The 13,794-nt window shown below is 56.1% G+C and overlaps 6 protein-coding genes across 6 annotated transcripts; all 6 read right to left on the minus strand.

The window, feature by feature from the left end:
* Positions 1–1,213: 1,213 nt before the first annotated feature.
* LPMP_205790 (SNAP protein, putative) lies at positions 1,214–2,062 on the minus strand (the record flags this gene model as incomplete). Its single annotated transcript, XM_010700475.1, has 1 exon — positions 1,214–2,062. The coding sequence occupies one exon, from the start codon at positions 2,060–2,062 to the stop codon at positions 1,214–1,216; it is 849 nt and encodes a 282-aa protein (XP_010698777.1).
* An 872-nt stretch (positions 2,063–2,934) lies between these two features.
* On the minus strand, positions 2,935–3,771 carry LPMP_205800 (hypothetical protein; the record flags this gene model as incomplete). The annotated part of the gene is made up of 1 exon (XM_010700476.1): positions 2,935–3,771. One exon carries the CDS (start codon positions 3,769–3,771, stop codon positions 2,935–2,937), a length of 837 nt encoding a protein of 278 aa, XP_010698778.1.
* A 642-nt stretch (positions 3,772–4,413) lies between these two features.
* Positions 4,414–6,228, minus strand: LPMP_205810 (RNA methyltransferase, putative; the record flags this gene model as incomplete). Its single annotated transcript, XM_010700477.1, has 1 exon — positions 4,414–6,228. The coding sequence occupies one exon, from the start codon at positions 6,226–6,228 to the stop codon at positions 4,414–4,416; it is 1,815 nt and encodes a 604-aa protein (XP_010698779.1).
* A 599-nt stretch (positions 6,229–6,827) lies between these two features.
* LPMP_205820 (hypothetical protein) lies at positions 6,828–7,565 on the minus strand (the record flags this gene model as incomplete). Its single annotated transcript, XM_010700478.1, has 1 exon — positions 6,828–7,565. The coding sequence occupies one exon, from the start codon at positions 7,563–7,565 to the stop codon at positions 6,828–6,830; it is 738 nt and encodes a 245-aa protein (XP_010698780.1).
* A 1,177-nt stretch (positions 7,566–8,742) lies between these two features.
* On the minus strand, positions 8,743–9,999 carry REL2 (mitochondrial RNA ligase 2; the record flags this gene model as incomplete). The annotated part of the gene is made up of 1 exon (XM_010700479.1): positions 8,743–9,999. The coding sequence occupies one exon, from the start codon at positions 9,997–9,999 to the stop codon at positions 8,743–8,745; it is 1,257 nt and encodes a 418-aa protein (XP_010698781.1).
* An 828-nt stretch (positions 10,000–10,827) lies between these two features.
* Positions 10,828–11,733, minus strand: LPMP_205840 (hypothetical protein; the record flags this gene model as incomplete). Its single annotated transcript, XM_010700480.1, has 1 exon — positions 10,828–11,733. One exon carries the CDS (start codon positions 11,731–11,733, stop codon positions 10,828–10,830), a length of 906 nt encoding a protein of 301 aa, XP_010698782.1.
* Between the last annotated feature and the right edge of the window lie 2,061 nt (positions 11,734–13,794).

Consider the following 13,794-nt stretch of genomic DNA (forward strand, 5'->3'; position numbering starts at 1 on the left):
CGCGCTCGTGCGTTTCCGTGTGCTTCACCCCACCCTTTTTCAGACGTGGACGTGCACACGGTCCCGCAAACGTGTCTGCCTCCAGCAGGCGCGGGAGCAGCAAAATGAGCGCGTGTGTACGTGTATGAGTGGGCTTCGAGAAGACGGGCGGATAGCCAACGGAGAGAGAAAGGTGGAAAAGGCAAAGGAGTAGACGCAGGCGGAGAGAAAGTGGGGCCCTGTGCTGAGCGTCTCTCTGCCTGTGCGCTCTGCAGACAGAGGAGGGCAACAGTCGAGAAGAGAGCCACCAGTTTCTTGGCATAACAAAGCGAGCGACCTTAGCAACTTGGGTGCTCTCTTCACCGTACAGCGGGTAGTAGGGAGGCGGCTCGGTGACCCGACTCAACCACCCTCTCATGGACTAAGGATGCCACCGCACCTACTTCTCTCGCCGCCGCTAAGCCGATGTCCAGGACATAAAGCTGAGGAGGATGTGCATGAGAAAACAAGGAAAGATAGGCAGTTGCGCACTTTCTCTGAAGCAACGAGGTAACCAGCGGCACCATAGTACTCGGGTACTTGGGAGTGAGACAGGAAAGGTGGAGAGGCAAGTACCACCCAAGTGAGATTTCCTCGCTTCACACACACATACACCCACTCCAACAGGCACGCACTCCGTGAGGCTATGCACAGATCCATGCACACACCCTCACGCACGTGCCGACATAAGCACGCGCAGATCGGTGCAGCGGCACCAACGCAGGTCGTCACAGTAAACGTGACAGGAAAAAGAAAGGCAAAAAGGGGAGTACCCAGCAACGCGCGCGGAGGGTATCAAGTTCGAAGCACAGCTGATGGACAGAAGCGATGGAGAGGGACCAGAGGCGCCATTGGCGCTTGCTGTTCAAACTTCCCAGTCTCTGCACCCCTTATCAAGCCCTGCGGTCAGCGCAAACATTTTTGTAGGCGAATGCCCAGCGAGGCGACACTGAGACGGCAGGGGAGGAAGGCGCGCTAGTCAGCGGGCGCTTACATGCGTGAGTTTGGTGAACCTCACGAGGGATGAGGAGGAGAGTAGTAAGAGAAAAGGAGCGGAAAGGCAGGCGAGAGCACCAGCGAGCCAGCGTGGCGCGCACACAGATCAGAGAGAGAGAGAGGGATGTCTCATGTTGGGCAGCCACGCCCCTGCTCACTCTCACTCTCTGGTTCCTTCTCACGTCAACCACGGATTGGCTCACGCGAGGCTCTCCATGTTGTGCTTCACCACAAGCAAAACATGTGTCTTCCAGTCATCCAGCTTGCGAATGTCCTGCAGCAACGACACACCGATCTCAAACTTCTCCACGTCGCTGTCGGTGACGGCGTCCAGGATGAGCTGCAGGAACTCCGCCTCGCGTGTGTTCTTCAGGTAGATATCGGCGGACATGTACTGCTGCAGCGCGTCGCGGCACTCCTCACTCCCCTCGAAGCGATTGTCGTTGGTCACCATGGCGTAGCGGCAGAGCATCGCCCGCAGGAAGTAGTCCTGCGCCTGGAACTTGAGAGGGCCGCCAAGCATCTCATTTGCAATGCGCTCGTAGTACATGAGAGCCTTGTCATACTGGTCGTTCTCGCCGTAGATCTTCCCTATTGCAATCATACACTTCTGTGCCTGCGCCTTCTGGTCCTCGGCTTTGAAGTATTGCATAGCTTGTTCGTAATGTGGGATGGCGTCCATGCCAGACCCCTGCTCCTCGAGAGAGGTAGCGAACTCCAAGAGAAGCCGCGCCGCGCCGGACAAGCGATTGTTTTCAATTTGCAGACGCACTGCCATGTCTAGCATCGTCTTGGCCTTGCCCGCGTCGATTTTCTTGTAAGCATTCACGGCGTCGGCAAAGGCCATACCCGCCCCCGCCTTGTCGCCAAGTTTCACCGCACAGTCTCCGGCACGCGAGTAGGCATCGCCGGCGCGCATGAAGTCCTTGTCCAGCTTGTACCGGACGCCAGCTTTGTTGAAGAGGTCAAAGGCGCCCTCGAAGTCCTTGAAGAACGTTTTCTTTGTCTTCTTGTCCGCATCTGCGAACATGGAGTCGGCGGAGGACATGCTGGGATGATGGGTGGGCGTGCACACGCGCACGTGTTGCCACCGTCGCTGTGTAGAAAATGAGGTTGTGGTAGAGTGGCGCCACGGCAAGAGAGGGATGCGCAAGCACCAGAGTCAGAGGGCCGGTGTCTAATTCTTTATTTTTTTTTTTGGATCCCTGAATGCCGTGAAATGAGGAAATCCGTGGGCAGTTGTGGCTCTCTATCGGTGCGTAGGCCCGAGACAGCGTTCGAGGCGATATGCACGCAAGATGACGGGGTGGAGTGTGCGGCATGAGAGGGATGCGCAACACGAGAAAAGACAACAACGTGGTACGGGGTGGATACGAGAAGGAGGCGATAAGTGGGTGGGGGCGAGTCGTAACAGCAAAGGATCTTACGAAGTCGTGTGTTGCTGCAATGCACAACGATGCGCATTCGTACGGAGACCCATGTAGGTGCCCAGACGCGGGAGCGGGAGGAGAGGTGGGGGTAATACAGGCCTACAAAAAGCTTTGATGGTGCTCTGTAGGTGACAGGCGGCGTGCCCAGAGAGGGCCAGGAGAAGTCTAGATACGCTTATAGCGTCAGCTGCACGCGGACGCGAGCGGTACCACAAGGGCGCGCAAATCATCAACAGTTAAATCATTAACAAACCAATAAAAGAACATTAGAGGCGATTGTGTAGTGCCTGTGCGCTGGTCAGTGGGCGGTGCCAGAAGCCTTGATAGGCAAGGATGAGACGGGGAGCAAGTGAAGAAGCGAAAACGAAAGAAGCACCACCTCTCTCACGCACAGAGGACCTAGGTTGTACCTCAATGATTGTTCACGCAGCGCTTGAGAAGCTGTACTGTGATTCAGGCATCGCATCATCCATCAGCGTTACTTATAGGTTTAGTTGTACTGAGTCGCAGGATTCTGCTGCTGCGGGGGATCACGAGGCGGGTAGTACGGCGGGCGGGTCTGCAGACGGCTGCCCGTGTATGAGCCACACTGGCCAGGATAGTAGCTGTGGTATATGTCACCGTGCCCACCGTACTGAATGGCGCTGCTGCTGTAGCCGCCACTGCAGTACAAGTTGTAGTAGGTTGGGTGGTAGGGCTGCGCGTTGTACTGTCTCTCGGTGCTATAGAAGAGCGGCACGCTGCCGAGTTCGCCTCCGTACGGTCGGGCACCCTCGTACTGAGGCACGTAGTCGTTCACCGACGGGTTGTACACTGGCTGTGGCGGATTCCACTGGTGATGGTGATGCTGCTCCTGCTGCTTCGGCGATGGGGTGCGCTGCAGATCGGAGGAAGACGTAACCGTCGGCACAGGAAGTGCCTCGACGGGCATGGGTGGGGTGATGACCGCCGGCGTCGGCACCACCTCCGCTGGCTGGCGGGTCACGGGGGGCTGCAGAGCAACAGGCTTCCGAGCCTCGACGGTACCTGCGAAGCGGAACTCAGAGGGCATAACCAGCTTGGCAAGCGCCTGCGGCATCGACACAGGGCCGATGAGGGTGTATACCACCTCAGGTCCAGCTGCAGGCTCAGGGGTGGGCTCGGAGCCAGTCGTCACCACTGCCGCCGCGGTGGGAGCCGTGAACTTCGGCGCCGGCTCCACCGATACCACCGGGCGCTTCGGCACATCGCCGTTCCTCGTCTTGTCCCCCAGCACCGCCACCGCGCCGGGAGAGGCCTTCTGCTCCTTGAGCATCGCGGCTAGATTGCGGTTGGACCACGCAGACATTCCTGTTGTGAAGCACAGGCGGGGAACACGCACCCGGAGAGGTATACGCAGGCAAAGAGGGACGCAAAGGGCCACGAGCAAAGGCGGAGTTGCTTTGAGCACAGGGCACTCTTACGTTTTAGAGTAGAGCGCAAGACACGGCAAAGACGGTCAAGGGGGAAGACGGGCGACTCAGGAGGCAATGGTGGTGGCAGTAGCGAAGAGCGCGTAGGGCAGATGCGTTACACGTATGTTATTGAATCAGAGGAAGGGGGCGGTAGTTGTGAGCAGGTGTATGTGGCTACTTCCCCGACAGCACGCATGAGGTGAGCGGGGAAATGGGGAGAGGGGGAGGGAGGATGGTCAAACGACAGCTCGCCGCTCTCCTCTCTGCTGCTGTTCACACCTCTTCTCTTGGCGATTCCTCCTTTCACCGCCTCTTTTCAGAACGGATGGAAGAGGTGGGTATGCGTGTCGGGATGCACACATTCGCTGATGCATACACCAAGAATGCAGAAAGAGAAGCGGCTTGTATAGGGAGAACCAGTCTTGAACGCACATACGTTGCATGACCTCTCATCGACACACACACACACACACGGGGTCTTTCTGCACGTTATTCTCACACTCAACAGTCTGTCTTACTTTTTCAGTGAGACTCCGCTACTCGACACAGCCATTGTCCACGTCGATGGCCGCCTCTTCCTCGTCTTCAGCCGAACTTTCAGCGCTCGTCGGTGCCGGTACCAGCGCTGGTACCGATACACTTAAAGGAGCTCCAGTACTCTCTGGGCGACGTGTAAGCACCGCGATCATCTCCACGTGGTGCGTGTGTGGGAAAAGGTCGACAGCAAAGGCTGCAGTGACCTCGAACGGGTTCCCCCGATACGCTTTTGTGTTGGGCTTCGTCAGTCTAGGGCAGTCCCGCTCCAGCGCCTTCTGCTCGCAGGAGATATATACTACGCGCCTTATTGTCTCCATGCCGCGAATCCACTTCAGTACTGTGCTGTTCACTCCAGCCCTTGGCGGGTCGAGGATGACCACAATGTCGCCGCGGTCCTCGGCAGGCAGGCCACTGATGACGGAGGGGAGCAGGTGCTCCACCCGTCCGCAATGGAACTCGGCGTTGGCGATGCCGTTCTGCTGAGCGTTCCGCCGTGCATTCGCAACGGCCGACTCCACTAGCTCAATGCCGATAACGCGCCTCACGTGCTTAGAGAGCGTCAGTCCAATCGTACCAGTGCCACTGCACAAGTCCAACAGCGTTGTGCCTGTCGACAACTCAGCCACTTCCGTCACCTTTGTCAGCATCGTTTCCATGCCTGGCGTGTTGACCTGAAAGAACGCTGTTGGGCTAAGCTCGAAGCATAGCCCGGCGAGGTATTCAGTGAGGGTGGGTGTGCCAAACAGCACCTCGCGCGGCACGTCGAAAGGTAGGGAGCTGATTCCCGTGTGTGTGTGGCACTGCAGACTCACCACGGCTGCTGTGGACAGTCCAGCCGCTACAACCAGCTTGACACGCATCTCGTCAGACGTGAAGACTTCCACGAGGCGTCGTCGCACCGCTGCCCACACTTCTGCCGTTGTGCTGGCGGCATCCACCTCTACGTCCATCATCACCTCGCCCTTTACGTTGTGACGCACTTGCAGCTTGCGCCAGAACCCACTGGCCTTGACCTTGTCGAAAACGTCGAGGCCACCCTTCGCGGCGTTTCTGAACTCCGCGCACACGTTCATCAGCGCTGCAGCCACCACCTTGGCGACAGTGTTCATCGTCACAATGTCCTTACCGGGCAGCGTGGCAGGGAGGATGGCGGCTGTGCCCTCCACAAGAGAGCCTTCCTGGAATCCCAGCGCCGACGTGGTGCCGTCTGCGCAAAGCCCAAAAGACAGGTTGACGTGGTTGCGGTAGCCCTCCCTCAGGGGGCTCGTGAAGATGCCGAGAAAGCGATCTTGAAAGGAGGCGTAGCCGTACCCGTGGGACGGCAGAATTGCTCGCATCACGCTGAGGCAGTGCCGTTTCTTGCGGTCCAGTTGTTCCTCCATGCTAAGGTGCTCGTACTGAGCCAGCTTACTACCCCCGTTGCCGTTGTTGCCGTCGCGCAGACGCTTCACACCACCCTTGTGAGTGAGCTCCAAGTCTCGTGATGAGACAGACGCCTCCATCCAAGGGCGGCCGCGGTGGGAGATAGTCTGCAGCAGAGTGGAAGCGACCGCGCGGTCCTCAGGGGTCTTGAAGGCCATGAAAAGGTATGGATTCTTGGGGTTCTTGTTGATGCGGAGAAGTCCCTTGAGCAGCGGCTGCTCTTGTATCTCGCGCTGCTCAGCTGGCAGAGTTTTTGCAATGAGTTTCTTGATGGCGCCTACGGTGGAGTACTTGTCATGGGTGTCAATCTTAAGAAGATTGGCATTGCTGTGCTCGTGCAACTGTACGGCATCGTGCGTCTCGGTGCTCGGAGGAGGTGGTGAAATAGGCATGACTGAGGGCGCACTGGGAAGACAGAATTGAGGAGACGGAGGAGGGAGGGACGAATGGAAGGCTCTGGCGTGCATTAGCGGATGGTGGTGGCGGAGCGTTCGGAAGTAACACGGACACAAATTCAATCCGCCTCACTTAGTTACGACCACCATACACTTGTCACAATGAAATGCAAGTTGTGTTTCGATCAGTCCATCTTTCATGTCATCGCTGCACGGCAAAAATACCGGCGCGCGCCCACACATGCGTGTGTGTGTGTGTGTGTGTGTGTGTGTGGGGTGCCACTTATGTGCGAGAGGCGAAGGCAGAGGGAGGTGGAGGGGGCGAGAAATTGACACTCATACGCCCACGTACAGACACACGCTCACGGGAGTGTTGGCAGTTACTGTGAGTAAGTTGAAAACCGACGCGGAGAGACAGACCCTGCAGTGTGATGAGGGGAATGAGGAGGTGAAACTGATGGACGAATAGGTTAGTAGTGGGGAGCAGGAATGACACAAAGGGCGGGAGGACACCAAGTTCTTCGACCCCACCAATGGTGCCACATCCATCTTGTTCTCCCCTCGCCTACCCCCCTCACCGTCTGCAGTGACCTCCGTTATGTCCGCTTCGCCGCAGCCTCCACACGACTCTCGACAACCGAAGCCAAGGCGTGGATCATGAGATCGACCGAGTTGGCGTACTCTTCCTCAGGCACCGCAACGACGATGACGTAGTGAAATCGGCCATTGGAGTTGTAGAAGGCGCGGCACAGACTATGGGCAAGCGGCTGACCAGGGGCTGGCGTAAAAGTGACCTCCGCCACCGCGCTATTCAGCTGCTTGGCGAGCATCTGGCACATGCCCTCTTTATTACCGGCGTCGCGCGCCTGAGTGCTCGTCGGTGTGCTGGTATTCACAGCACTGTCACTGTTGCCCTTGAAGGGCACTCTCATCTCCGTTGGCAGAGGCGGCGGATAGCCCTCGGAGAGTAGCTCCAGCGAGTTGTTCACCGACGCGTTGAAGCGCTTCAGGAAGATGTGCAGAAGCCGAACGCTGTCTGCCTGCTTTACGCGCTGCTTATATGCAAAGCAGTTAAGTGAGATGCCATGCACGGCGACACCCGACCCTCCCGAGGCCTCCATTGACAGTGGTGGACTACACTGGATGGCAATACTGTTGTCGCGCAGCAGCTCTGTCACCCGCCAGCTGGAGGGAATATTGTACTGGACGTAGTAGTCCATGCGTTCGCACAGGTCCCATAAAACGTCACCTACGGTGGAGTCGATGGTCACGTTTGTAGAGGCGCTGCGGATGGAGGGAGAGGCGTCACGCAGCAGGCCAGAGGCAAAGCTCATGCCTTTGCCCAATAGGCTCTCACTTGTCTGCGTTGGCGCTGCGCCGGCCCCTGTCCACCGCGCCAGGACGCAGCTTCGAGGCACTTGTTCGCGTGCTTCGTGCGCCGTCCAGCGGGGCTGGCTCAGGATAGCAGTAGCAGCTGGTGCTGCCCTAGCAGGCAACACTGCCGAGCAGCGCCGAAGAGCCTGCATTACTGTACGCCTGGGGAGCGCGCCAACAAAGCCGTGTGCAGGTGCGGCTGCACCCACAAAAGAGTTGAGCACAGGTGATCGCTAACGCCTCACGGGTTAGTGGAAGGGGTGATGGGAGGCTAATCAAAGCAGCTTTCTCTCCGCCCGCCTCTCTCTCCGCTCGTGGTAGTGGAAGAAGGGAGCGTGTGGAGCGGAAACACGCGCACAGGGGTGTACGCTTCTCCCTACCCAGCTGCTGATGCAGTCTATTGATGTAGGCCTCTCGCTGTGCGAAAAGCGGAGTAGGGGAGCACAGAGAGCGAGGCGTCAACTCCGCGTGCTGCCCCGCTGTGGTCTTGTAGTGTGTCCCCTTGAACGATTGAAGAGAGGGATGCGCGGGGGGGGGGGAAGGGCTGATGGTGTGGGTGAATATAGAGCTAAAGATGTACGTGTGCGTGAGAGTATGTGCGAGTGTGAAAGAGAGGGGAAAGGGTGAGGCGGGGGGAGGTGCACGTACGTTGGTGAGCGAGGATCGAGACGCAGACAAAAGCTCAAGGCATAGTCGAGTAACACAGGTAAAATGTGAGCAAGCGGTAAGAGAGAGGCGAGCGTGGGCTAGGGGAGGCCGGAGGGTGGAGGTAGATGACATCCAGCCGTGACTCTCCCCATCCCACCTGTATGAGAGAGAGAGCTACTATAGTGATCCTGCCTTACACGAGGAACAGCGGCACTGACTCAAGCGTTGCTCGTGCGACGGACAAAACCGCACCGTTTTCATTGTCTGTTTTGGTTGTTCGTTGCGTCGATCTTGTAGAGACTTGTGAACACTTTTTTGTCTGTTGTTTAGACACAACGCCTCTTCAGCAGCACATCACAAAGACGACTCAGTGGCCAACAACCCAACCGCCGCTAGGGAAGATGGGGACATGCACATGGGTGAGGCAACAGAGTCATATACACAAACGCGGAGAGGAGCGAAGAGAGAGTGTGTGAGCAACTGCCTCGATCATGACTCACCGTCTGCATTCTTTTGCTGCCCAAGGATGTCCTTCCATCTACTGGCAACGTACTTGCGCGCCTCGAACAGAACGTAGCGGGTCATCTCGCGGCGGATGAGTAGCGGTGCGTTGATGATCTTTGCGTCCACCTCCTTCAAGAAGTCCTTCAGCGCATCTTTTGCGAGCAGCGTGGAGAGCTCGTTGGGAGTCATAGACTGCGTCTCGAACGGGTCGGTACCGATTTTGGACAGGACACTCTGAAGGCGATTTTCACACACGTGGCTAAGCAGGTGCTGTGTCGCCTGGCACACCTCGGGCTCTCGAATGACGCTTTCCATGTCCGGTAGCTGAACGCCGGAGACTTGGATGGACTGCCGCCGAACCTCCTCCATCTCGTCTACACGCGGCCCCTGGCGACGATCGGTCGAGATCTCCTGGAAGGCAGTGCACTTCAACTTCATGATGGTGAGCCCCTTTGGGTCGAAACCAGGCTCGCCACGACGGCGGTGCTTTACCACGAGGCCCTCCGACCAGTTTCCCTTGAGCGGGTAGTCGCCCATCCCCACCAGCGGAGGAATTGTCGTGACGAAGTTCTCCACGTCAAACGCGGTCACTTTGCTCAGTGGCCCTCGAATGATAGCCTTCGCGTAGAGCAGGCCCGGAATTTTCTCAAAGATGGCCAGGGCTTCGTCGTATGTCATAGTGTAGTAATCCTCCTCCTCGGTCATCCGGTACTTGATGTCGAAGGCGTAGAAGTGCAGGTCTGGGCAGTACTGTGGGAAGGCGTTGTTCTGCACAGCTGTAATGGTGCGCGGCCTGCCGGCCACCATCACGCTCTGCCGCCGCTTTGGCACGCTTGGGTGGTCATACTTGCCGCCAAAGAGCTCCCCGTTAATAATAACGGTGCTGGGTGAAGAGCCGAGACGTTCCATGAGCAGTTCTCGGCCTTTCTGGGCATACCTTGCGAGATCTGGTATCAGTATGTGGTAGCCAAAGAAATGCTCGTGCGGCGGCATGATGCCGCTCCGCTTTGCGTACTGAAGAGTCTTTCCGTGTTCTGTTGAGTAGATGCCAAAGTTAGCGCCATGGACCTTTTCCGTGGCAATCCACTCATCATTGAAGAGACCAGCGTTCTTCAGTGCCTCAATGCGTCGTGAGTGGGCGTTTTCAATCTCACTATAGCGCTCAAACAGCGCTTCCCTTTCCCCCGAAAAGAGAATCGGCGAGCGCCGCACGAGCTGTGCAAGCAGGCATCGTCTAAGCATCGTCGCACATGCACAGAATAACGCCTTCGGTTGATGCGCTGATAGGCTTCACTGTGGAGAGATGGTCTGACGGCTGCCAGACATCGCTCGTCCCAAGCCGAAAGGATGCTGAGCAAGTGCTCTCGCGTGCGCACCAAGGTTGAATTCTTTTCACTTTTCCTCTTCACGTGCTGATTTGTTCACCGAACATGAGAGAACACATAAAATATACACGACCAGAAAGAGAGATGGCAGGGGGTTCTGTAGTGAAGGTGGTCAGATGGTCGTGGGTAATCAGCTACCAACAGTTGCACACGCGCACTGACCTTTACGCGCGTGTGTACGTTTCTGTGCGTGCAGCTGGAGGCCAAACAGGAAAGGGGAGAGGGGAGGGGGAGGCAGTCGTCCCCAACGAAGCCGCCAAAATGCAAAAAAAGAAAGATTAACTCGAGTGTGACACGAACTGACCTCTTTTCATCTATCTTCACCATTATCCAGGATAGCAACTGTGGTAATACAGGTACAACAGTCGCGGCAGCAGCAGCTCTACTGAGAATACACATAGTCGTATCGATTTTCATATTCATTTTTCTCCCCATTTGAAGAAAAGCTAAGAGAGACATCAAATAACAGAAAGCACAAAGAGGGTCGTGTGCGGCAACCCATGTTGCAGCAAGCTGTCTCTGCAACTCAACAGGCGCTGCTCCTCCTTCCCCTAATACAAACAACAACACGCAAATTCATGGATGCGTGACAATGAGGTTGGCTCCACAACAACAGCATCAGCACACACTCGCTCGCAGAAAAGCCCCGGCAGTCGCATTGATCGATGCCACGCGATGCGCAACCTCACTCGAACGGAATCACCTTCTTTGGTTTAACCAGCGCTATCATGCTCGGGCAGCACACGTACACGTCCGCATCAGGGAAGTCGTTTAGAAGAGCCACACGATCTGCGTAGGTGTCGAACTGTGAGGCAGCGCACATGTACACGATATCGTGGCGCACATCTGGCCTCCGCAGCCGGAGCTCCTGTGCGTGCTTCTCAATGCTCAGATAGGTTGGAATGACGTTGGGGCACACAGTGTCGACAGCCGAGAGCGCATGGCTTCCCGGCTGCCGAACGATAGTTACGATGCTTGAATCCTTCACTACGTTGAGCTCATTGCACATTTCATTCACGGCAACGGCAGGGAGTACATCACCGTCCACGAAGGCCACAACTGTACGCGGCGTGCGCTTTGGCTTAATGCGCACCCCCGCCTGCACGTCCAGCGCAACGTCTGCGTTTCTCAGTACTTCTCCGACAATGTTCACATCATTGATATCAGCCTTGCTGAGCGCATACTCCAGTGGCATATACGTGTTGTGATGCAGACGCGCTCGCTTGGTGCAGAACTGCTGAAGCTTCATCATAGACAGCGCGTACGTCTCAGCGGGTCTCGGCGAGGAGGACGCTCGCTGTTCCTGCGCCTCCGGCTCAGGAGTGGGTCGTACATGCCACTTGGCTTGCAGCTTGTTGCTATCTTCCACACTCAGTAGCTGAGGGAATTTCAAGACTGCCTCCTTCAGGGTCACAGCACCAACCTCGGAAGGCGAAAACAACGGGAACTCATCCTCCAGAAGTGCTTGCAGCTGAGATCCCGAGAGCCCGGATTCTGGCACACGCGCAGCGATGCGGCGCATCCAGTTAAGCGCGGCGGCTCTCTCTCTTCCTGTCTTCTCCAGGAGAGCTCTCGGTGTTCTCACCAGCATTGTTGAACGCCGGAGCTCCTTCTGGACCTCTTCACTCCTTTTTTTCGTCAACTGCGTGACAAGCGCTGCAGGGGTTTTGCAGTTTTAGTACGTTCCTTTTCCCTTGACAAATCTCCTCGCCCTGAGGTGTGCGTTGCCTCAGAATGCGCCGTCAAAGACTCGATGATAGCAAGAGCGGAGAAAAAAGGGGGAGGGGGGGGAAGCGGGAGACACATAGACACACGTACGCTGGCATGCGCATACATGCTATCGTGCGCACATACAGAAAGAACGTGGTGGGTGAAGCGAGACTTGAGGCTAAGGATGAAGATTTCGCGTAGAACTTTCTCTCCAGGCTCCCTTCTCCCGGTGGGTCTGAACACGTGTCTGAGCATGGGAAAGAGGAACTAGAAAGGACGAGCAAGTGACATTGGGATGCCGCTTAATCTTTTACCGCCGGTGCTGCATATAAACGGAGACCTCTGCGAGAACTGCGTACGACTGAGCCTTGTGAATGTGTGTGTGCGCGACGAATTGACACGTCCTCTCCATGCGTCCCAAGGACGGAGGCGCGCGCCTCTACCAAAGACACGGCCATACAGACAACAGCAGCGATTAAAAAGCAAACAAGACGCAGCCTGTGCGGGTCAGCGCCTCTATGGCATCCTGTGATACACAGTAAGTGGTGGATGTGGTTTTGTCTTGTCTACAGCGTACAGTTACAGAGAGAGAGACACACACTGTGTACAACACGGGAGGGTGTAGCGGAAACCAGGCGTATTTCCCTGGATGATATCCTCTATACGTAGCAAGGCCGTAAAGTAGAGGGGAGTTGTAAGGGGTTGCGCGGGGGTGGTGCGGTACCAGAGGCGCATACTCCGCCAGAGTAACAACAGCAGTCAGCCATGGCGAAACGACAACGAGCACCTCAAACAACTTCACCTGTAGAGCGAAAAGCACACCTTCTTCCCCATGCGCACATACGCGCCCTCAGGTGTACATACTGAGCAGCAAAACACGAAGAACATAATGACTAGACACAGAAAGAGTGTGAGGGTAACGAAAAAAAGAGATGAAACTGTCAGGCAATCCAACTTCTCTGCCCACCACCTCCCTCCTTTCCGTCGGCATCTTTTTCGGCACGGGGTCTGCATGTGGGGCACAAAAGGAACACATCGATAGTAACAGGGATGCGGTGGATGATGGAGGAGAAAAGAGAACACGAAGGAGAGAAGAATAACATCCACTGACCAACTAATAATGACGATGAAGATAGCTTGAGGAAACTGAGCAACAAGGAAAAATAGGAGAGTGACGGGGAAAAGAGAGGCGTACAGGGAGAGATAGAGAGGGCGTGAGGGAAAGATTACGGTGTGTGCATGTGCTCGTGTTGCTAGCTCATCATCATCAGCAAAGACTGTTTTTCTTTCATTTGGCCGACATGCACACACACCCGCACATGCATGTACACCTATGAATTTCCCTTGTCGACACCGCAGCGGACACCACCACCGTCTGTCGCACCAGCTGCTGACAAGTCGCGCAGTGAATGGTGTGCTCACCTCATCAGCCAGGTAGTGCACTAACTCAGCAAAAAAGGGATGAGAGCCACATACTATCCGCAAAGAGAATTCGATACACCAGTGTGTGCGTACACACCAACACGCGGACATATCTCCTTCGACATGACACAGCTGTGTTGGCCTGCAAAGACGACGAAACAAAAGGACTGAACAGGTGTGAGAAAAAGAGCTACAGTAGAAAAGCTTCCTCGCTTGTACGCCGTTGCCGCGGGAGGGACAACACACAACGGGTGCTGAACAAGACTCTTTAGCAGGTTTGCGACGGGGAAGAGAGAGAGAAGGCGGATAAACGCATAGGAGGGGGACTAAGGGATTAAGGAAGGCTGATACTCAGGATAAACCGAGGAAGTTCATCCATGCTGCGTCTCTCGTTCCGCAGCTCCGTTAAGACCAAAGAAGCCCCCCCGCAACGTAGAGGTGAGGAAGGGTAAGTGTAGTCGAGATCGAGCTCCATGGAGATGTAGATAGGAGACCTGAAACAAAGAGAACGTATATTTTT

This window comes from Leishmania panamensis (genome assembly GCF_000755165.1).
Source record: "Leishmania panamensis strain MHOM/PA/94/PSC-1 chromosome 20 sequence".
Lineage (NCBI taxonomy): Eukaryota > Euglenozoa > Kinetoplastea > Trypanosomatida > Trypanosomatidae > Leishmania > Leishmania panamensis.